We start from the raw sequence: 23,819 nt of genomic DNA, 5'->3' as shown, positions 1-23,819 counted from the left end.
AAAATCAGTAATTTTCTACTCAATTATGATGGTAAAAAGTGAGCAAATAGAGTTCATGCCACGCCAGTGAACTTTTTCCTTGTCTAGTTGTAAGGCTAATGCACATGCGCTGAATGCATCAAAAGTGTTTACAGTATTAACAAGGGCCTCTTCACATCTTATGTCTTGTAAAATGTGGAAGATTAAATTTATTTGTACTTAGGGATCTTCATAAAAGTCCCAGTGGTGCTAAAAAGTGAAGGTTACTTTAGTTCCAGTACTGCTCTTGATGCTAATAAGGGATCCATGTTGACTCTTCAGGGGTTAAGGGAAACCCTTTATGGCTGGACCAGTCCTTTAAAAAAAAGCTGCTCAACTGATGGAACCAGTAACTTGCTCAAGATACAATATCACGGGTGGGCAAACTTTCTGGGCCGAGGGCCACATTGGGTGGGGAAATTGTATGCAGAGCAGGGGTTTGGGGTGCAGGAGGGAGTGCAGGGTGTGGGAGGGGGTGTGGTGTGCAGGAACGGGCTCAGGGCAAGGGATTGGGGCAGAGGAGGGGTGCGGGCTGTATGAAGGGGCTCAGTGAAGGACGTTGGGGTGCAGGAGGGGTGCAGACTGAGGAAGGGAGCTCAGGGTAGGGGTTTGGGGTGCAGGAGCAGTGTTGGGTGTGAAGGGGCTCAGGGAAAGGGGTTGGGGTGCAGGGTGCAGCAGGGGGCTTAAGGCAGGGAGTTGGGGTGCAGGAGGGGTGTGAGGTGCGGCAGGGGGCTTAGGGCAGGGGGTTGAGGTGTGGGGTGGAGGAGGGGTTTGGGCTCCAGCCAAGCGCCACTTACCTAAAGCGGCGCCAGGGTGGCAGCGACGCGCACTAGGGCAGGCTGCCTGCCTGTCCTGGCCCCACGCCATGCCCCTCCAAGAAGCGGCTGGCACCATGTCCCTATGCAGCCCCTGAGGGAGGGGAGAGCACAGGGCTTTGCATGCTGCCCTTGCCCCGCCTCCAGGTACCTCCCCCGAAGCTCCCATTGGTCGCAGTTCCCCATTCCCAGCCAATGGGAGCTGCGGGGGGGGGGGGGAGAGGGCGGTGCCTGGAGGCAAGGGCAATGCATGGAGCCCTCTGTCCCCCCCTCCCAGGCCGCAGGGATGTGGTGCCAGCCACTTCTGAGAGCGGCGCGGGGCCTGCGGCACCACGGGGGGCAATCCCTGGGCCATAGTTTGCCCACCCCTGCAATATGTAGTCTCTTTGTGCTAGAAGCAAAGGCTGTATACTCTTGGAATGCCTGAAATCTTCTACTAGTACTGACTAGTCAACAAGTATATACCTTGAAATAATATATTTTTTACTTTAATCTTGCTTCCCGCCCCACTTTGATTTTGACAAGTTTTTCATCACCAATATTTTAATTGCTAGTGATTAATAGTTGGTATCACTGCATAGCTACAAGAATGGGTGAAGTCTTGGTTTCTCTTTCTAGCTATGCTCTAGATAGTGACCTCTAAAATCATGTAGGCATTAAATGGATAAATAAAACTATGTTCAGGCCTTTAAAATGCATCTCTCTACTGAAACAGCGTACAAAACACTGCACATATGGGTATGTCTATGCTTTGAGCTGGGATGTGATTCCCAGCTCAAGGAGACATACTCATGCTAGCTGTGATTGAGTGTAGCCGCTACAGCACAAGTGGCAGGATAGGCTAGTCACCCCAAATACGTGCCTTGCGTCTTAGATGAGCATATACTCAGAGCAACTAACCCATCCTGCAGCTTGCACTGCTGTGGGTACGTTCTATTTTTTGTGCACTAGTCCGATGAGAGCTTAGTGCAAGTACATTGTCTTGAGCTGGGAATCAAAACTCAAACTTGAAATGTAATCATACCCTTAGTGCACTTTAAGGATAGTCAGATCTTCAATGCACTGGCATTGGATCAGTGATCAGAAAAACAGCTTTGATCACTGGTATTTATGGCCATACTTGATCAGACCAATGGTCCATCTAGTTCATGCTGCCTTCGGACAATGACCAGTGCCAGATGCTTCAGAGGGAATGAACAAAACATGGCAATTATCAAGGGATCCGTCCCATCTCGTCCTGTCCTAGCTTCTGGCAGTCAGAGATTTAAGGACACCCAGAGCCTGGCCACTGATGGACCTATCCTCCATGAATTTACCGAATTCTCCTTTGAACCCAGTTATACGTTTAACCTTATCGACATCCCCTGGCAACAGCTTCCGCAGATTGACTGTGTGTGGCATGAAGACGTACTTCCTTATGTTTGTTTTAAATCTGCTGTCTGTTAATTTCATTTGTTTACACCTGGTTCTTGTGTTATGTGATGGGGTAAATAACACTTTCTCCACTCATGATTTTATAGACCTATTTATGGTGACCAGACATCCTGTTTTTAAAGGGACAGTCCCATACTTAAGCCCTCCTGCAGGTGTCCTGACTTTTTCTTAAAAACAGGCAAATTGTCCCATATTTTTGTCGTTCTTTCCCACCCCCACTACTGGCAGGGGGTGGGGGTGGGGTGCAAACCTGGTGGTGGGGCGAAGATGCAATGTACTGGGCCAGCCATTCCCCCTGCAGGTCTGCCAGTGCAGCCAGCCCCTGCTGCGTGCCGGCTCTCAGGCAGTGGGGCCCCGCCCTGTTTCTGGTGGTGGATGGTTACATGTTGCCTCTGCTGCCACACATTGGCATTGGCCCTTTACATTCTCCCCCTCTCCTTGCTTTGCCCCTTTGCCCCCCCAGCCCCATTGTTCCTCCATATCCATCCCCCCCACGGAGCATGTCCCGCTCCCAGTGCTGGGTGGAGAACCAGCCCCTGGTAAGAGCTCTCAGCTCATCAACGCCTGGGCCGGCAGGCTCCTTCCTTCCCCCACTGCCTCTGGCTGGACTGGTGCCCCAGAAAAGCCCAAGACCCTCCAGCCCAGGGTGCTGGCCAGGAGGAGCCAAGCCCTGCATGTGCCAAAGCCCCACACAGCACTGGCATGGGGAAGACTCTCCATCCCTCACCTAAGCTCTTGAGTGGCAGAGGGAAAGCGATTTCCAGCCTCTTCATGCCCTGAACCTGCAGGCTCCACAGAAGCTTTTGTTGCTCTTCTCTGTATTTTTTTCAATTCTAACATATATATATTTTCATATGGGGGGACTGGAATTGTATGCAGTATTCAAGGTGTGGACGTACCATGGATTTATTTAGTGCCATTATCATATTTTCTGTCCCGTTCCTAGTGGTTTCTAACATTCTGTAAGCTTTTTTGACAGGTGCTGCACAGTTGAACAGATGTTATCTGAGAACTAGCTATGATGATGATACTTGTGTTTAAGGTGTACTGTACGCATCTAACCTAATGATAGAATTGCTGTCCTCTATACTAGCAGCATAATCAGAGATACCTTTGTGTGGGAAACCATGGTTTTGAGGCTTTGATGCTATGTATGGACAAAGAGCCTTTTATTCTAGAACGTCAGCATGAAATAGTTTCTGAAACATTTCTGAAATATTACAAGCAGTAAGGTGTCTTTCACTCCTAAACTATTATGGCAAAAGAGATTGCAGAGTAGCTAGTACTCTTTTACTTGAGTAGTTTGTTATTCCAAGCCCAAGCTTCGAGCTTATTAGGCCTTATGGCTATTTGGGCGGTATGTATTGGTCAGCACTATTATTAAACTAAAGTTATAGCCAGAAAATACTTATGCAGGTGTTAGGATTGGGTAAGGGTGGTGATGAAAAATTAGCTACACTGAGGCACTTTTTGATGAGTCTCCGAACATGCTGCCCCATATAAAGTAGAAGCATGTGAAGAATTAATGGTTACAAGAATAAAGCTGATGAATACATTTCCTGTGTACCAAAGCATAAAATGTTCTGCAGGTGAGCCTTTCTAAATACCATCTGTTAATTGGGGTGGTGGAGGGTTAAGGAGAGGTGGCTGCTTCTCTCCCTCCCCCTCCCCACCCCACGAAAGCATGAAGATGGTTAGTACCCTTCCAAATGACTTAAAGAATTGCCCTGCCAAAACTATAAGCATTCAGCAGATTTGTCCAAAGAAAATTAGGGACAGGTCTCAGTAGATTTCGAAATCTAGTCACATGAGTATAACATAGGATTGTGAGCGTTCAGAACGTGGATTGTCTGCATTATATTTTTACAGGGCTAAACGCATCATTGAAATTAATGTAACTTTATTTTTGGCTTAAGTAAAACCTAGTTATTATGTACTTTGCTAATTTATATACACAAATGGCAATCTCTCCCAGTTAGTTCAATAGCACAGTTCTGTAGTAAGATTTTCTATTCCTGTGACATCAATACTTTCACACAATAAACTAGACTACTTTTATACTATAAATAGTCTTCTAATGTAATTTAAAATACATATTGAATTAACAAAGTATATTTTGTGATTACCGTGGTTTTTATAATTGTTTACGTGCTAATTTATAAAATTGAGTACTGTCTCATCATAAGTATGAATAATTAACATAGTGATAAGACTTTGTATATATTTATATTGGTTTAAATGGAAATGCTAAATATTTGCTTGGTTACAGAATATTTTATTCAAGTATCTCTACAACTTTAACCTTAACACTCCTCCCCTTGTTTGGAGACCAGTTGTTTTCTCATTTTACAGATGGGAAACCCTGAGGTACAGAGGTTGACTTACCCCAGGTCTCTTTGGAAGAGTCTGGCATCATTGGTTCAGCCAGTCTTCTGTCCCTTACTCTAATAACTAGGCAGTGTTCCTGCCAAATCTGCAGCTATGTCTATACTACTGCTGGATTGACACTCTAGCAGTCGATGTACCGGGGATTGATTTAGCGGGTCTAGTTAAGACCAGCTAAATCGACGGCAGAGCGCTCTCCGTTTGATCTCGGTACTCCACCCGGAACGAGAAGAGTAAAGTAAGTTGATGGGAGAGTGTCGTAGTAAGTTGAGCTGGAGTTGGAATTGTGTAACTTTGGTCGACATACCACTGTAGTACAGTATAGACATAGCCGGTAACACAGTTCTTTTGTGGTGAGAGAGAGAGAGAATGGGCTCTACAAATTCATATATAGCACTTTCCTGGTTTTCTTACTATTCTGGATAATTTCAAGAATAAGTTAGGAGAATTTAACAATTTATGATGAAAATTATGGGAAAATAGTCTGGCATGCTAAATACTAATTTCTTCATGTATTCCAATATTTTTTACGTTCACAATGTGGAGGTGGTCTGAAAAATATTTTTATTTGGCTTTAGATTCCTTTGCTCCGCTTTCTCTTCTCTGTTCCCATTTAAGCTGTGGTTTCTGCTTGCAATAAGATGCAAGATAGTGAAGTGAATCAGCTGTACAACGAGGGAGGGAGGGGCCCAACCCTCCCAACCCCTAACTGGAGCTGGAAGTTTAGCCCAGTTGCTCCTCCATCCTGACAGAGGGACAGCCAGGCCAAATTTGAGTGGTGCTGAGACTTCATGTGCCAGGTCGCTATGCCCCTTAGTCATATTTGGACTGACTGCCCCTTTCTCAAAATGGAGGGGCAGCTGGACCAAATTTTGAGTAGTGTTGCAACCCCATGCACCTGCTTGGTCCCCGCCTTTGCAGTACTTTTGGCATGGGCACCAGGCAACACTAGCTCCCAGGGAAGAAGTGGAGCGGGGGGGGATCAGGAACCTCGGGTCCCCAGGAGGATCGCAGAATTGAATCTGGGCATTTGGTTCTTCTGGGGAAGCAGGAAGAGGGTGAGGTTTGATACTTCCAGAACTACCTGACCTCTAGAAGGGATGGCGCTCTTCAGACTCATGGACTGCCTCTCTGGGTAAGAACTTGGGCTGGGTTTGGGGTGCAGAGATCATGGCGCTGGATGCAAAGGGGAGAGCTCGGAGCTTCGGTGTGGGGGAAAAATGTGGAGCTGGTTGTGGGGCAACAGGAAGGGAGTGTCTGGATATGGGTGCAGGGGGGAAAGAGTGTAGGTCTGGGTGCAGAGGCAAGGGATGGGGGTCAAGGAAGTGTGTGAGGCTGGGTGTAGGGGGAGAAGGATGAGAGGGACTGCTTTGGGGCCCCTACTTAGGGGGTGGCACCTGAGCGTTAAATGGTATGAGCTCTCTAACCAAGCCACTGTGGATTAGTTCTCTTGATTCCTTGGTGCATACTGGCCTCCCCTTTCTATTTCATCAGATGTAGCCACTCCTGAGATTTTTACCCACTTTTGAATTTTCAATATGGTACCTAAAAGGAGGTGGGGCACATATTACTTATGCTGCAGCCAGTTTGTTACCTCTCACATCTGCAGTGGTTTGAGTTTACTAAGGCTTTTTGCCTCTGTTCTTTTCATTTAATCCTTAATCCATTTTGGCAGCACTCCCTTTGTTTCTCTCATTGTGAGTAAACTAATCTCAGGTGTCATGACAAAAGTTTGTGCAACCCAGATTGCTTTTGGGTCCCTGCTTCTGCTGTGTGTCTCACTTTGGTAATTTAAACACTAGACTTCCAGCAAGTCTTATCTTTCATTAATCTACATGAGGGGTGGTACGTGTCCTAGAACCTGTGTGTCCTCTGCTCAATATATTTCTTACTGACTTTTCCCCTTTTACCTCTCTCCCATTAACTGTCCTACGTTCTTCATACATAGGTAGTAATATTTTTATAATCCTCCGCCTGACCCTTTCCCATTTAATGTAGCTCTCCAATCTGGCTGCCTTCAAATTCTTCTGTTGTAGCACTGTGACCAAATACACCTGTTTTGCCAGATATGTAGTCATTTCACTATTTATTTGTTCACACAGGTCAATTCACTCACAGTTATGCCCATTGCCAACTTCCTCTGAGAGTTCTCCAAACCACAGCTCTTTAGAACATTACACCTGTTCTGGTTTCTCCCAAATCCTCTTTCTGAAAGGATTACCAGTTTTGTACACACCCACAGTTATGCCTCCTATATGAGTTTGCTGCTTGATTCTGCTAAACATTTTGTCTTAATCCCTCTTATCAACTGAAGCTGTTTACCAGTGTTCCTATAATACTGTACTTTACCATACGTGTCTATGCCTTCATACTGCCTTTCCAGCCTCACTTATTAAGCTTTATGCTTTGGTACAGAATCCCTTTTGGGCTAGCTTTTTGGAAATAGACTGGGCTTTTTCTTATCCTCCCTTTCATTTCTTAATATTTTCCCTCCCTGGAAGCAACTGAAGTAAAGTGCACTATCTCCAGCCAGGAGCCTGGATAAGTAACTGCATACAATTGCTGCCCAAATCTAGCAGTTTGCAGTAGGATCTGCTGATTTAGAGTGAATATTTTATAAACTGTTAGAAGCAAAAATAACAATAGTGTCTTGGCTAATTGAGTTTGGCTATTACACTATTGAGGGCCCTAATAATACCTAGCATTTGCAACATATGTGACGCTACAAAATATTCTGCAAAAATAAGGCAGAATTTTTTATTTTTTCATGTTGAAAATAAAGGAAATTATCTCTCCTCCCTCTCTCCTCTTTATTCTGTAGTTCTATAGTGGTCTTGCTCTTAAGCTATTGAGTTATTTGGAATCACCTTAAGCTGTTTTTCAGCTTTTACTTGCAAGTGTTTATATTTGTGAGAAAGAAGAAATATATTGGGAGTAAAACTTAACCCTCAATGCAGCAATCTAACAACTAAATCAAAATTTGTTGGACCAAGAAATTTGATCTCCGCAAAATATTTTGCTAATTTAGATCTCAGAAATCTGTCTGACTTTTGATGTAGTGATATCACTGAACACTCTCTTAAAAGCAAAGTGAGCAAAGAATGGAGGGAATGGAATGTAACCCTTCCTCTCTGCAGCAACACGTTGTGTTTTGGAACAATCATCACCAGTAATATTTGATCTGTTACAGAAAGAAAAAATTGCCTCTGATATGCATCTGTCTGTAGCCTTTATGCTGATCAGATTGAGCTGGGACAGGGCATCTCCATTTGTGCCCTCTCCCCCGCCCCCCAAATAGGCTGAGATTTTGACTACTTCTCATGAAAGAAACCATCTACAAGCTGAAGCTTTTTATTAAACCAGTCCCTGTGGAGGTTTTTGTTCATGGAAAATGCATGCAGGAGAAAATTTATGGTTTCTAATGGAAACTAGGAAATATGACTTATCCTTACCAGAGTCAAGAAGGGGAAAAGGCGAGCAACTGTCACAGTATAAATCTCCAAATCAGTCTTCAGTACCTGTGGAAAGTGGATTCTGTGATGTGAAGGCTGTGCAGAATCCTCAGATTCTGTCTACCCACTGAGTTCTATAATGCCTTAGCATAGCTGTCCAAAGTTTTAATTGGCAAAAACTGGACAGTTCTTATAAGTTATGGTTTGACTTTTTAAAAAAACTTAATGGAAGTTGAACTTCAGTGCAAAAAAAAATTTGAAGTTAAAAGGAGTACACGAAAAATATTTAAGAAAGACCATATATTTGAATAGCAGGTCATGATTAATTTTTATTAGTCAGAACGGTGTGGGAAGCATAGACATTACTCTACTTTCATGCACATCAGATTTACAAAATTACATTAGTTTTATTTTTTCAGTCAGGAAACTACATTTAAAAAGAAAAATAGTTATTTGCAGTTCAAGTTCTTCAGCTAAGGTTCAGGGAAGGCTGGGTAGCCATGTTAGGTGAACATACTGACCTTTTTTATCTAAAGAATCAGTGAATCTTTCTCTGAAGAAATGTACTCACTCTACTGCAGGCAAAACATTAAAGCAAGTTAAAGGAGTATGGCTGGATGAATGGACTATATAAGGTGGATAGAAAGCTGGCTAGATCATTGGGCTCAACAGGTAGTGATCAATAGCTCCATGTCTAGTTGACAGCCAGTATCAAGCGGAATGCCCCAAGGGTCGGTCCTTGGGCCAGTTTTGTTCAATGTCTTCATTAATGATCTGGAGGATAGCGTGGATTGCACCCTTAGCAAGTTTGCAGGTGACACTAAACTGGGAGAAGTCGTAGATATGCTGGAGGGTAGGGATAGGATACAGAGGGCCCTAGACAAATTGGAGGATTGGGCCAAAAGAAATCTGAGGTTCAACAAGGACAAGTGCAGAGTCCTGCACTTAGGACGGAAGAATCCTATGCATTGCTACAGACTAGGGACCGAGCGGCTCAGCATGAGTTCTGCAGAAAAGGACCTAGGGGTTACAGTGGACGGGAAGCTGGATATGAGTCAACAGTGTGTCCTTCTTGCCAAGAAGGCTCACGGCATTTTGGGCTGTTCAAGTAGGGGCATTGCCAGCAGATCGAGGGACATGATCATTCCCCTCCTTTCAGCATTGGTGAGGCCTCATCTGGAGTCCTGTGTCCAGTTTTGGGCTGTGGAGGGCTACAAAAATGATTAGGGGGCTGGAGCACATGACGTATGAGGAGAGGCTGAGGGAACTGGGATTGTTTAGTCTACGGAAGAGAAGAGTGAGGGGGGATTTGATAGCTGCTTTCAACTACCTGAAAGGGGGTTCCAAGGAGGATGGATCTAGACTGTTCTCAGTGGTAACAGATGACACAACAAGGAGTAATGGTCTCAAGTTGCAGTGCGGAAGGTTTAGATTAGCTATTAGGAAAACCTTTTTCAGTAGGAGGGTGGTGAAGCACTGGAATGGATTACCTAGTGAGGTGGTGGAATCTCCTTCCTTAGAGGTTTTTAAGGTCAGGCTTGACAAAGCCCTAGCTGGGTGATTTAGTTGGGGATTGGTTCTGCTTTGAGCAGGGGGTTGGACTAGATGACCTCCTGAGGTCCCTTCCAACCCTGATATTCTATGATTATGATTAAGTGTAAGACAACTGGTAACTGAAAAATCCAATGGCAAGAATGATTATTAGAACCACTTCAAACTGGGGGCCTAATTCTTTACTGTGTAACACTGGTTTTATGCCAGTGTAATTCCTTTTAAGTCAAGATGTTTTCCCTGAACCATTTCACTTTTGAATTGTTCATGTTTGTTCTCATAATGTGTTTTTTGGGTTTTTTTTCCCATTTTCTGTCATCCTACTTTAGTGGTCCTGGTGATTCTTTTCTTAATTGCCTCGTTAGCAATGTGAATCTGAGGTGTGATAAATCAGTGGAGTACCCCCAATTTTACTACAAGTGCTCTGTGTCTTTGCAGCCTTCCACTTAGTGCTAATGTATTCGTAGAGCTTGCATATTTTCCCCCTCTAATTATAACGCTTATGGAAAAGTGCATAGTGGAGGGCACTGAGTATTGAAGTCTTTAGCTGCAGAATAGGTATAGCATAGGTAGCAGTGGTGCTAGTTCCCCCACACTGTCATGGCACATCTGTCCTGGAAGGGCTACAGGTGAGACAATAATTCACTCTGAAGGTCATTTAATCCTTAACCTCTTTGCCAAGACTTCCAAAAAGAGGCTTTTTGTTGGGATCCTTTGTATGAATCTCCTTCCCATTAGCAGTCTGACTGAGGGCACCACATTCAATTCACATACATCTCCAAAGAGTTTTAGGATTAGTAACAGCCTTTGGTAATTACTGATCACGGTTTGATTTGAACTAGAGACCTAGGAATGAAGGGACAGATTTTCAAAAGACCTCCGGTTTGATTTAGACCCCAAAGTAAAGTGGCCAGATTTTCAAAGTGCATCCAGCCACTCTTGTTCATCTCTAGGTCACTAGTTAAAATGTAGCCCAGATGGGTAGCTACTACATATTTTTAATGATCCTAAAGCTCTTTGGTGACCTACATGAATTGTCGAGTGATGGTTGGTTAGATTAGTTTATTTTATTTTTATTTTTTTTTGTCAGGTTCTTAATGGACAAGTAACCATATACAAAAAATTTCCCCTTTGGTAGTCTTGGAAAAGAGGCCAAGGATTGAATGGGCCATAGAGACTGAATTATCCATTCTCCATGTCATAGGGATACTAGCACCCTTGTTCTCAAAGGACTTGCTGTCTGCTGATCACTTTTGAAAACCTGGATGCTTCATGTAGGGGTCTAGATAGAATCTGAGCTCTCTTGAAAATCTGCTCAGAAAAGCACTACCAGTTCTCTGAGCCACCCAGTCCTCTTTTCAATGCTGTTTTGGTAGCAAACATACATCCTCACATTAGGCTTGTCATTCTCTTTCACCTGAAAATGGTAAACAGATTATCAATGTACTTTTTGAATTGTTCAGATGTTTGAAAATATACTATCCTTTCTTTCTGAAAGGAAAACAAGGCAGTATTGGCTGCTTGAGATGTAGCAAGTTCCACTAAGTCTGGACCCAAAATCTTTTAAAATCTCTTGCACCCATTCCATTTTAGAGCTGTCATTCAAGGCTCCATTAGCAAGTCTTTGTAAAGAGGGCTCAAGCTTCATAGTTTAGGCTTTGTCTACACTGCCACTTTACAGTGCTGCAACTTTCTCACTCAAGGTGTGGAAAAACAATCCCCCCCCCACCCCCCAAGTGCTGCAAGTTTCAGCGCTGTAAAGTGGCAGTGTAGACCGTGCACCAGCGCTGGGAGCTACTCTGCTCCCCACGGTAAAGCGCTGCTGCTTTTGTTTTTTGTCCGTTTATGTGCTTCCATCACTGCAAAAGGTGTGGGGGGAGGGCAACACAGTTGCTGTAGTGGACTTGAAGATATCTGTTGTGATTCATGGCAAAGCACTGTCATTGGACTTAACAAAATATCAGTTCAGCCAAAGTGACAGGCACAGAAGCTTAATAGATAAATGAGCTGAAAAGTGGTCTTATTTCAAATGGCAGGGGAGCCCAAAATAAACACTGAGCAAAGCTGGTTGATTTGTATCCAGAACATTTTAAAAATAAATAGAAGGGAAAGAAAAATGGCTGCAGACCAGTCTGTTCTTGCAGACTCTAGCTTGAAATCCAGCTATGCTGTGTACACATACCAAAGACCATAAATTCTGAGAAATAGAGAATAGTCCTTCACATGAACTTCACAATTAATCTTGTAAGACTGAGTTTAAACTTCAGTTCTAATTATCTCTCGGGCTACTTTGAAACAGTTTTAGAAAGCTCAGCCTATTCCTGGTGCACTTAATCTGTCTTTTAAATTTAGTTTTAGAACATGCTCATTTTATATCATTCTTTCCACATATATACATTTATTTCTTCTAAGAGCTAGACGTCATGTCCAATTTCTTTTGCAGCTTCTGTTCAATGGAGGGGCTCCTACCAGTCAGCCATGCATAAGGACAAGTGATGGAGGCAAGTATTAAATGTTTTTTTACACTTCTGAGCTATTTTTGCCAACTGCTCAATTTGAGCAGCTTTACTTCGCAAAACTATTATGAAATAACTGTCCAATTGAAGGAATATTTGAATGCATTTTGAGATGTAATAAGGAAGGTGTTGTAAAATGCTCAGTCAAGTCTTTGACAGCATATATGGATTTATTACAAAATTAATTTGATGTGTTGCCATCTTTCTTCTCTAATTAACCAGATTTGCAGACTTTTGAGAGAGATACTGAAAGGGTTTGTATTTAATTTCCTCCCAAAAGGACAATGTGAAGGTTGTTAAGTGAAAAATTTGAGGTACTTAAGACAAGATCTACAAAATAGATGTTATCTAAAGTGTTATGGCTAGAAATGGGGTGATCACACCAAACAACACTTGTGAATGTTCAGTCAGATAAAATGCAGTCATTAACCATGCTGGTATTCAAGGTCTTTCATTTGTGTGTGTTTGGGAGAGCAAGTTTTTATTTGTTCCGGGAAAGTGAAGGCTAGCCACAAGTAAATAGTTGTAAGAACAAATGCATGTCTTAACCATTTTGAAAAGGACTTTTTGCCCAACAGTAGGTTCATTAAACAAAAATACAAAGTTAGGCAGGTAACTTTCAAACAGAAAAAGGGACTTCCTTATGTTTGCCACTAAGGAACCAAGAACAAGTCAAGGCATTTTAGTAATCCAGTCATAAATGCACATAGAGAATACTTAGTGACCAGTTTGCAAACAGACTGTGTGCAAACAAGCTTTATTCATCAAACTATGTTAAACTATTTTCAAATATAAAAAGGTTAAAATCATCTATTTGTGGTTAGTTTGTAAACAGAAAAAGGGCTACGTTGGTCAGGTAAGTGATTTTCACCAAATAATTCATGTACCTCTAGTTACTGGTGTTTTAACTGATCAACAAAGCTACCAGCAGTAAGCTATTAAATGTGCCATGGCAGAAGATGATACAGATATTATTTAGCGAATAAGTTGGCCATCTTTGTTCAACAAGGACTGCCTGAATAATGAATATTTTGGGAATTCTTAAAGTAAATATGGAGGTATGGGTCATATGTCAAGTTATACGTTTAGTATGCCACACAGTTTTGGGGGCTCTCTTGTTAACCACTGAGATTTGTTCACTGAACCATTTTGCATGTTGAATGAAATGGAAAATGTTTTCTAGTTTTGCCTTTTCTTCCAAAATTCAGCCTGAATAGAGATGTAGATTTGGACTGGGCCAGCTGCAGGAGGGTCCCCTTGCGGTGGCTGGGCTCCTGCAGGGGTCGCCCGCTGCTGGCTTCAGCAGGGGTTACTGAGCATGCTGAGTTCGTGTGAGCATGCTCAGTACACCCTATGTAGCAAATTCAGATAGCAGTTTTTCATACTACACGGCGGCTGGTCAGCCGTGGGGGGCCCCCAATGTCACGGAGGTCACTGGAAGTCATGGATTCTGTGACTTCTGCGACCTCTGTGACATAATCGTAGCCTTAGTCATAAAGACACAAGTCACTTGAGAAGGGTTTTGTTAAGCAGTTCAAACTAAGCCACTGGGAGTTGGAGCTCCTAGATTTTACTAGCTCTGCCACTGAATTACTGTATGAATGTGGTCAAGTCATTAACCTTTCTGTGCCTCAGTCTGCCATTCAGTCTAAAATGCGGTTATACACTTACCCCCAAAGTTTTTGAGGCTTAATGCTTTCAATATGCTTTGAAATCTTCAGGTGAAAAGTACAACACAAGAAAGTATTTGTTTCCTGTTAAATATTGTACTTTATTTTGCCTCCATCTGCTAAGGCATCCAAGAGGAGGAGTTTGATGCAGCTCATTTGGTTGGTCTTGCTGTGCTGCCTGCTATAATTTTCCTTGGAATGTCAGTTTAACCCATTGTGTTATGTCTAAGGTGCACAAAACTGAGGGAGATCTTGGATCATAATCCCTTCTCAATCCAGCTATGTTAAGTTTAAAATGAATGTTCTAATAAATCCTAAACATATGTTGCATTTTAATAAGATCATGGTTTTTTCATGCTTTCTCCTGCCAAGATTGAGAGCGGACTTCTGTGATTTGGTGTATATATTTATAGAAGCACAATCAAAATCTTCTCCCACAAGAAAACAACCTCCAATTTCTGTGCATGTGATCTCATTAACTATGGCAATAATGTGAACCTTCCCACACTCACTCCAGCCCCCATTAAATATTCTGCTTTTAATATTAAAAGATCCTCTGTGCTCCCTTCCTCATCCCCTTGCTGCATTCCTCCTGCAGTGTGTTACCATCTTAGCACTCAACTGCAGTCAGAGTTGTGTGGGTAACTCCCATCTGAAGCAAGGGGGGAGGTGGGGTTGAGACTTGCTGGGAGAAGCTGAACACTTTCTCTTCTCAAATGGCTGAGCTAGAAATGTCTGTGCTGCTGCCTCTGTCTGTCTAGTCACTTAGTAATCTGCTTTTAGAAAGGCATTTTTTGTTTGCTCAAATACTTTTATAGACCAAATTATACCAGTTACGCCTAAGTAGCTTCCCTGTCCCCACTTGAAGGCAAGCTTTAGCATCCAGTTACCTGTAGCCTTGATGGATACTAGTAGTAATGAGCCATTCCATGGTTATTTGTTTGGAAATAAACAGCTGTGGTTGGTAATGAGCTGTGGACTCATTACCCTGTTTTCCAGTATATCTAAAATATGATAGGTGTTAGATAGAACAGCTACTACATTTGAAGATCAGATCATTGATAAGACAGTTAATCTTGCAGTGGCGATTAATCTATTATGACATAACTTATGTAACTATGAATACTGAATCCCAGTGACTCAAGTTCTATCAGGTACTGTTCTGGGCTCTATTGCATGCATTCCCTGTTTTTCATGAGAAGCATTTTTAACTTTTTTCTCACTTTCCCCAGCTCCACCTCCTGTCCTGGACATTTTCTCATTGATAAAGAATGAGCAGTCCTTTCATAGCCTCTCTGTTCTGCACACAGCATACATGTTTCTAATATAATGGCTGAAGGATGCTTGAACAAAAGAGAGAGACTTTAACAGCATGTTTTCTGTATTGATTTTTTTAACCTGCTAGTTTCTGCATGGATGTGTAATATTGGCTCTTTTGTTTAACATTAGATAAGCATGAGACCTCCGTGGCACAGCTGCATGTGTAGTCGCTCTTGAAGCAATTGCACACCTAATTGGCTGACAATCTTGGCATTTAAAAAAAAATACATAAAGACAGGGGACATCTGTGTTTATGAATTGTCAAATAAACGTGTTGGGTGTCATCTAATGGAGCCTTCTGGCAGTGAACAGATCTATGACGACCCTGATCCTGGAGGCAAATCCCAAGATCAAGATACCAAAAAGCAACATGAATCTGAGCAAAAGTTGTCCAAAATTACTCATAATGCTTTGGAGAACATTAATGTGATTGGCCAAGGCTTGAAGCAACTTTTCCAGCACCAGCGCAGGAGGTCTTCAGTGTCTCCACATGATGTGCAACAAACTCAGGCCGATATGGAGCCCGAAATGGATTTGGAAAGCCAAAGCACCTGTACTGAAATTGATGGTGTCTCCACCCACCCCACAGCTCTGAATCGAGTGCTTCAGCAGATCAGAGTGCCACCTAAGATGAAGAGAGGGACAAGCCTCCATAGCAGGCGAGGCAAGTCGGATGCCCCAAAGGGAAGCCCACAGATCAACAGGAAATCTTCCCAAGATATGCATTCAGGCCGGCCCAGGTCTTCCTCCACCACTGATACTCCTATTAACCTGTCTGTGCTGGAGATGACTTCTGTTTGTGTAGCTGGTGAGGAGGCCACAGCAGCGGAGCGGGTAAGTTACCCAGACCGATCTTTATTTATTATCAGTCTACTTGTAGGTTTTGTTAAACCGTTTGAATTCTCTTTTAAAGCAAGTTTTTCTCTTGCCATAGACTAGAGCTACTATGTAAAATAACATCTTCACCAGTGGAGCAAGGAGCTTGAAAAGATTCCAACATTACGTCTTTTTTTCTCAAATGATGTGTGACTTATTTTATGTGCATTTGTTCTCCAGAACTGGAGAGCTACACTTAGTGCATTATATTGGTCATGTTGTGTTCCATAATCAAAGTAGTAATGGTGGTGACAGCCACAGCTGTTCTAGTTCTACCTCTTGTTAGCATCTGTCATTCTAGACTGCTACAGCAAATCTTTATTAAATAAGTTGGGTAACTCTTTGGCCTTCTTTATATTACAGAAAAATTGACAGTTTAGTTTGTGTGAATGGAACTATGGATCCATCCAAGTAGACTCTGGATGTTGAGAGCCTATCCCAAAACCTGGGTTTTTAGTGAACTCAGTGTGGGACTATATTTAAGATGTTTTCACGCTGCCATGTAAACTGATTGATCCATGGTTAGAGCAGCCAGGAAGCTGAATTATATTAATAGTGTCTTAGTTTACCTAATCTATGTGAGAAAGTGTTCACAAGTGATGTAGTCTCTGTCTAGTGGTATCTGTTCCAACATGTGGTCGCAAAGCTATTTCAGTTAGTGGATTGATGGGGGTAAGGTTGAGAAAAGTCTGTCTTGCACTTTTTTCTTCTATTCTACATCGATTTACTTGGTACATTTAAAAGTGCTGACTGAGGAAAACAAAGATTCATCTCTGCCTGTTAAACTTCCTCCATTTGAAAAATTAGCCTTCTGATTTAACCAAGGCTATTGCCCGGAATATATGTGGTGCTATTTATAAAAAGCCTTCATATGTCCAGATAAGTGTTGTAAGAGGGCATACTTCTTATTCACAGGAGAATAAATGTGATAATGAAAGAACATGCTGTTCTGTTAAATATATTCTGGTTTTCATGTTCTTTATTAAAGTAACTTATAAGAATCTAGCTCAGAACAAATCAGATGCAGAGCTGATGCACTATTGGATTTCATGTCTGTACAATGTTGATAAAATTTTATAATTTTTATAAAGTATAGCTTTTGAGGGATTAGGACCCTAATAAATCCATGCATTAGGGACAAGATCTTGGAATTAGAGTTTATTGTTAAAGATATAAGGAATACCTGCCACTTCATTACTACATGTTTCATCATGCTTTGTCAAAGATGAAACAAATACTCTAATTAGGACAGTATTTTCAAGTACACAAAACTGATTTCCAAGTCTAATTTGATTTAGTATAAACTACTATAATTAACCAGATGGAGAATTGGATTTCTTTAAGAGCTTGAAGCCATTTTAGTAAATACAAAACCTCTCAAAAATTAATAGTAGTGGAGACTGAGATTCTTAAATTACAGAATGGATACAGCAGTATTGGTTGAAAGTTTCCTCACACTGCTCCATTGATGAGACTAAACCTTGTTTTGGAGGGGCCACCTCAGAAGTGGGAAGGTAGTCCATGGGTTCTCCCTTGAGACTTCCAAGAATGGTAGTAATTGGTACCAGTTGTGTGTGTGACATTTTGGGCAGTGGTCACTGCTTACATCTGACTCTTCTGTGGTGGCAGTTGTCAATTGCTACCAGACATCACAGGTTTTGAATTGTTGACTTATTAGTTTACTTTTAAATGTTCCAAATGACAAAAGTGCAGCTACTTTCCGTGGACTATTCCACAGTCTGATATGTCTCGCTGTCTACGCTTTCCCTGGTATTTAGCCAAAAATTAGTGCATGATGTTTTGTTCATATATAGGCAGTAATTAAAGTATTAGCATTAATTACAATTTTATTCTAAGGCAGACATATCAATAGAATAAAGATTCCACCTAAGATAGGCAGACCGCTTCAGTTCCTGGAGCGGTATCTGTTTGTGGCTTTAATTTCATGACAGAGTTTAATCGAATAGCAATAAATAGTAATGTAGAATGCACATCCTTAAAGAGTACTGACTTCATACTTGAACTCTACCAAAGATAGCACCTTTCACTGGTTTTAAATTAGTTTACGTGGTGGCTCCTTTTTTGTTGAGAGAAGGCTCATGGCTCATATTTTGTGTGACTTTAGTGGGAGGTAATAGACATGAGAGCTCATACGGACCTAATTACCCAAAGCCAAAAACTATAGTAACGCTGTTTGTAGTTTGTTAAAGATTAAGATGACTGACAGCCTATCGCTGGGGCTGAACTTAAATAACCATGTTTTTAAACTTTTATTTATCTGTAGGAGACATTGCTTGTGCCTTAGAGCATACTTGCTGAGAAATGAATGTGATAGATGTTTTCACTGGAAATGATAAAACTTGTTATTTTGTTTTTGTGGTATTGTATACCATATTGTATTGTAAAAGCATTGAAATGCTTGTAGCTTGACAAGGTACAGTATGTGTACCTGGACCGCCTTGGTACATATTACCTTTGACAATTGAAAGGCAACATTTGTGGCTGCTCTTCCTACTTAAAGGCACCACATATTGAATAGTGCCTGCCACATAAGATGGTTCTTACACCAGAAGAGGTGGCCCTTCTCTTGCCCCTCTGTCTTCCACCCCTCCTACCTCCCTCCAATTAGTATTCTTCCTGACCTAAGGAGAATGGGGTTCCTCTTCCCATTCCATTTGGCTGATCTTCCTAACCACTATTTTGGGGGGAAGGGCAGGAAGGAGGGGCAATTGTTGGATTTGAGTGGTGCCTACAAGAATTGTGTGTGGTTTTTTTGTTGTTTTTTTTTTAAATAAGCAGACTTAGCTCACCAGCAAATAGGATCCGTTTGGGAAAATACCACCTCCCAAAACATTTGCCACAGACAGTTGGAACATTTTAATTTCTTCCAGAAGCATGGCATATTTGGCATATTTTTTCATAATGCCAGATTGTCGGAGTTTAACTTTCAGCCTAAAGGTAAAATTGTTTCAAAATGTATGGTAAGATTTAGACCAACCATGTTATAAGAACATGAAAGTGCTGTTTTTCACACTTTAAGACAATTGTTTAGACGACATATGTGCTTCTATTATAGGTAGGGCATTTGGGCTGAAACTTTCCTTGCTCGGTGTTTGTACCTAATACATAATAGGATACAGACCAGGATCACTGGATATTGATTCTATGTATGATTTGTTTGATCCCTAACTGTGCTGTAAGCTGCTAACTTTTTTTGCTACTACTGCTAGAATCAGTACGCAGTGTTCATGGTCTGTATCCTATGTATTTGTATTCTGGTGTCACCCAAAGGTTCCAATCAGTATCAGTACCGCACTGTTCTGGGTGCTGTACAGATGTATAGTAAGAGACTGTCCTTGCCCTGAAAAGCTAATCATCCAAAATACTTTTTGACTAGTAAGATATTGCGTATTTTAGCATATTTTAAATGTTAGTTTTGTCATGGTTTTCTCCCTAGTCTGGGAGCCCCTTTCCAAAACCACCTGGTTTACTGTGGGTTCTTTTTTCCCAGTCTGAAATAGTGATTTGCTTGACTTCCACTAACACTGTCAACTAACTGAGCCTGCTGACTGAAACTCTCATTTTGATGAGATTTTTGCTGCTGGGTTGTCATCTACCTAACATTCACTCTCCTTTTTGAAGTCACTATGATTATGCTGGAATGTTAATCTCTGTCTCTGCAGATTGCTCCGTTAGAAGATTAGCATTATCATGAAATACAGGCATTCCATGCACTAGTTTAGAGTGAGGAATCAATATAAGAATCAAGTCAGATGTTGTGCTGGGTATTTTGGTAGGCATGGGCTGCTTGTAGCAGAGAGAGACAGAACAGACAATGACATTGTTACTGTGCAGTATGAACCATGAGAAGTGTAGATTTTGCAGTTCCCCAGGGGTAGCAAAAATTTGTCACTGCTACTGTACATTATGAAGAAAACCATGGAACTGCTTGGTGACAAGTGAACTATTGCAGCAAACCCCACTGAAAAAAACTACTTTTGGGCAATACCGATTGTACTCAAGAGGTTTAGCAAGTTAAGACTACTGCAGTGTTCTTCTGGACTTATGTTACAGGTCTGTGTTTTGCCACCCTTCCTTTATTGGGAATATTTGTGGAGCAGGATGCTACTCTGTGAATAAGGGTGGCAGAATGTGGCTCACAGACTCCATTCTGTGTTAAAGGCATAGCAGGTTGAAAGTCACATGTTGTACCCAGTAAAATTATAAGTAATGTGTAAGAGGACTACAGCTGAGAAGTTAGTAGGGAAAAAATTCTTATTTTTTTTTCAGTTCACTTTGTGCATTTGCCAGCCTTTTACATTTAGTCAGTTTCACTGTTTTGCTTGTATAGTCAGCTTCTCATCTTCTGGAAGGGCAGTTAAAATGATCTGGGGAGCAGAAAAAACGCACTTTTTTTGTTTTTTAAAAAAAGACCTTTAAAAAAACAACTTCATAAAAGGTGATGTATCAGAATCTGCATTTGTTTTTACATTAGTTAGTTTAAAAAAATATTCAAGTTGGTGTGCCTTGAGTTTCTCATTTTAGGACAGTGTATTTGTGAAGGGTTGGACTGCCCCCTTCTGGGGTGCCACCTGATGTACTGGAATTTCACTGAGCCTCTCTTGCTCAACCAGCCAGGGTTCCCTCTCCCTGCTTTGCTGAATTAGACTCTCCGGCCTCTTGCAGCACACACACACACAGGGCCACACCCCACTGCAGTCACAGACTGAAGTCAGCTCTGTGTGAGAGGCCTCCCCCAGCACTTATGTGCATACCACTTTTGGGAGATAAACCGAAAATAATAGTCTTGCACTGTATAGAAAAATCTGCACAGCTCAAGCTAATAAAAATCCACCCTCTTTCTCAACGTGAAGAGAGATGTGCATGATGTCTTGCCCCCCAGTTAGAAATTACATAAACTGGGTTTTATTATTAACAAGAAATTAACAACTACAAAAGGTGAATGTTAAGTGGTTAAAGGGATAACAAACAGAACAAAGCAGTTTACCTTAGTAAATAAACAAACTGCAGACTGAGTTTAACACACTACATAGGTAGTATACAAATTAACAGATTCTCACCCTGAGTGATAAACAGGATGGCAGATTCTTAAGGCACAAGTTGCCTTGGCTTTCTCAGGTTTTCTTACACAGGCTAAAGATCTTAGCCTGGGACCATCACTTCTCACAGTTCAGTCTTTGTTCCTCAGGTATGGTGTCGTAGAGAGAGTGAGGACCCCTCATGTTGTCACTCTCCCTCTTTTATATCTTTCCCCCACTTGTTGGAAAGCTTTTTTGCTGTGACCTGAGTCAAACAGATCCCACTGTATAGAGCTATCTCTGAGAGGTTTCTATTGCACACAGTTCCTGCAGTGGACGTAAGTAGTCTAGGTGAAACACAGGAAAGATTAATGGTTATATGAAGGGAAATATGCATGTAGACGTTTATTTTTTTTACCCTTGATCTGCATGCTTTGTACTATTGGGTGAGTAAATAAATAATACTTTGTTTGAATAAGCTGTGTTGGAGTTCCATTAACCACCTTGCTGGTCATAGCTACCCATAATGACGAGAGGTGCCAAAACAGAGCTGGCCCAGTTGCACTAACATGGTTGGGAAATGGGGGCTGCAGCCCAGAGGTTGTCTGAGAGTCATTGCATAGCATGGTTGCACCCAGAGTGAGGTGCAGGAAGCCAGTTCTGTCACCTCCGAGGTGCGCTTGAGAGATTAAAAGGGGTCTAAGGTGCAGTTTGCCCTGTAACCATGACAACAGGATATGTGGTAATTTTCATTTTATATAAATGTCCATCAGAGTCCTCATGCAAAATATAAACAGTTTTTGAACTGAAGTCTTATCCCACTACAAGAGCATGTTCCTTCGCTTTCCCTGCCAAAAATTACTTCTACACTAACAAAACTCTGCAGAAGGCAACAAACCCTGTGGTTTCAAAGGCTGCTTCAAATCTACAGTGATGTCTTTTAGTGAAAGACAGGTCATTAATAAGAACTTCAGTTCTAGTTACTCTCGTCAATTTACCATAACCTGAACAAAGAGGTAATTCTAAAATGGCAATAACTGGCAATGTCATTAGTTTTTGATTTTTTTTGAATGCTGTGTGTGTTTAGTGACCATTCTCTTTAGAAAAGCAGACACCCTGCCCTACAGAGTGTTTGATTTTCAGTGACAGTCCCCAGTGCCTATCATGAGGGCCTGGCATGTCACATGTTGAAGTCTTCCAGTAGCTGCAGAACATCAGTGAGGCATGCATATGCTTCTGTCTACTCTTACTATGCGGAGAGAAGACCTGGGCAGAAGAATAAAAGGAATGGAATGCTCTAATCAATCCTCCTCTGTACAGGGGAGAGAGGCAGAAAGTAAAGTCACCTTTGTGTAGAGCACCTACAGTATTATAAATACTTAAATACCACTGTGGTGGGGACACAGTGTAAAAACCAAGAGAGGGAAGTCATTAGTATTTAGATGATGGGCAACTCCCTTTGTCCCTCCCCGTCATTTAATCTTTCTCTAAACTTGTTTTCAAATACTATTAGGGTCACAAATAAGAATGAATTTACTGATCCCATTTGATTTATTGGTGGATGATTATCCACATCATAAAACAAATCCACCATTTGACCTAATTTTCTATGACTGTTGAGAATGGGACCTTGAATTAAAGTTGCTGTGGGTCAGGACTGTGATTCATTGGCAGAAGATGCCATGGTACCTGCCTGTGCAGTTTCTGGCACTGCACGCGGCTCTTTTAATGAACAGTAAACTAGTCCACAGGAATAAAATAGGTAGGGAAAGAGCTCTAGGAGGAGCAGCTCCTTCTCTTCTCTAGACAAATTTTACATGTTACAGGTGAGAAGCCCCACTTGCTTCCCTAGAGCAGAGACCAATGCTGTGTTACAGACTGTCAGGCAGTGGAGGTTGGAAGAGGTATGCAGGTGCTTCATGCTACCTTAATCCTGAGTTTAAAATGTCTCTCAAAGGCAGGGTTGAAGGTGATCTCTGTATCCCACAGGGCTCTAAAAGGTCTATTCCAGTAATGCTATGAAATATGAATAATTTTACTCAGAGGTCTTACTAGACATATGACCTGCCCTTAAAACTAATCTGCATGTTGGGGGGGGGGGGGTAAATAGCTTCTGTTCCATTGGAAGTAAAGCAGAAATGTTGCCCTATTGGTTGGAATTTCTAAATGAAAAGCAAAAAAATTTGCTACAGAACTAACAAGTGAGCAACTTGCCTGGGATTTGCATAAAGGGCTGTGTTTGCAGAAATGATGTAGGCGTATCGGTTCTGCCTGAAACAAGAATTTTATTGTAATCTGTTCCATAGACTAAGCATGCAGTCTGAAATGTTAAAAATTACTTAAAGCTGCAATATTTGGCTAATGTTACAGTATAAATGTGTAGTGCATTTAAAAAAAAACCCTACATTTACATTTCAAGTCATTGATACATGTGTACTAGCAGAGTTCATTGCTTTATGATTCAGTACAACCACAATACCATCATTCAGCCCATTAGTCAAATCAGCATTTCAAAATGTGGTGTTTTGCTCTTTTGAAAAATTAATTCAGCATTCAGTCTGCTCCGCTGTGGCCATTTAGAGGGATTTTTCTGCAAGAGTCATGCATGATTTGTATTGCCAAAATTTGGCGCACTCACTTCTTGCTACAATTTATACTGCAGAATTAGTACAATGTAATTTCAAATGATAGCACAGGGAAGGGGTGAAGTGTATTTAATGGAGAAAAAGTAAGATAGAATTGA

General features: G+C 41.6%; 1 protein-coding gene across 5 annotated transcripts in view; it reads left to right on the top strand.

Annotated features, from left to right (window-relative positions):
- The window catches only part of TMCC1 (transmembrane and coiled-coil domain family 1), a 198,636-nt gene that overhangs the window by 24,161 nt on the left and 150,656 nt on the right, over positions 1-23,819 (top strand). For 4 of the 5 annotated variants that reach the window (XM_037903431.2, XM_037903433.2, XM_037903434.2 and 1 more), the window contains one exon: positions 12,099-12,156. In XM_037903431.2, the coding sequence (XP_037759359.1) occupies positions 12,151-12,156 (6 nt within the window). In that variant the 5' untranslated portion in view covers positions 12,099-12,150. Of the gene's footprint in view, positions 1-12,098; positions 12,157-15,290; positions 15,996-23,819 lie in introns of those variants that run through there. The other variant, XM_037903430.1, reaches the window with a different exon arrangement.

This window comes from Chelonia mydas, chromosome 7 (genome assembly GCF_015237465.2).
Source record: "Chelonia mydas isolate rCheMyd1 chromosome 7, rCheMyd1.pri.v2, whole genome shotgun sequence".
NCBI classification, from domain to species: domain Eukaryota; kingdom Metazoa; phylum Chordata; order Testudines; family Cheloniidae; genus Chelonia; species Chelonia mydas.
This window is presented reverse-complemented; position numbering and strand designations above follow the sequence as displayed.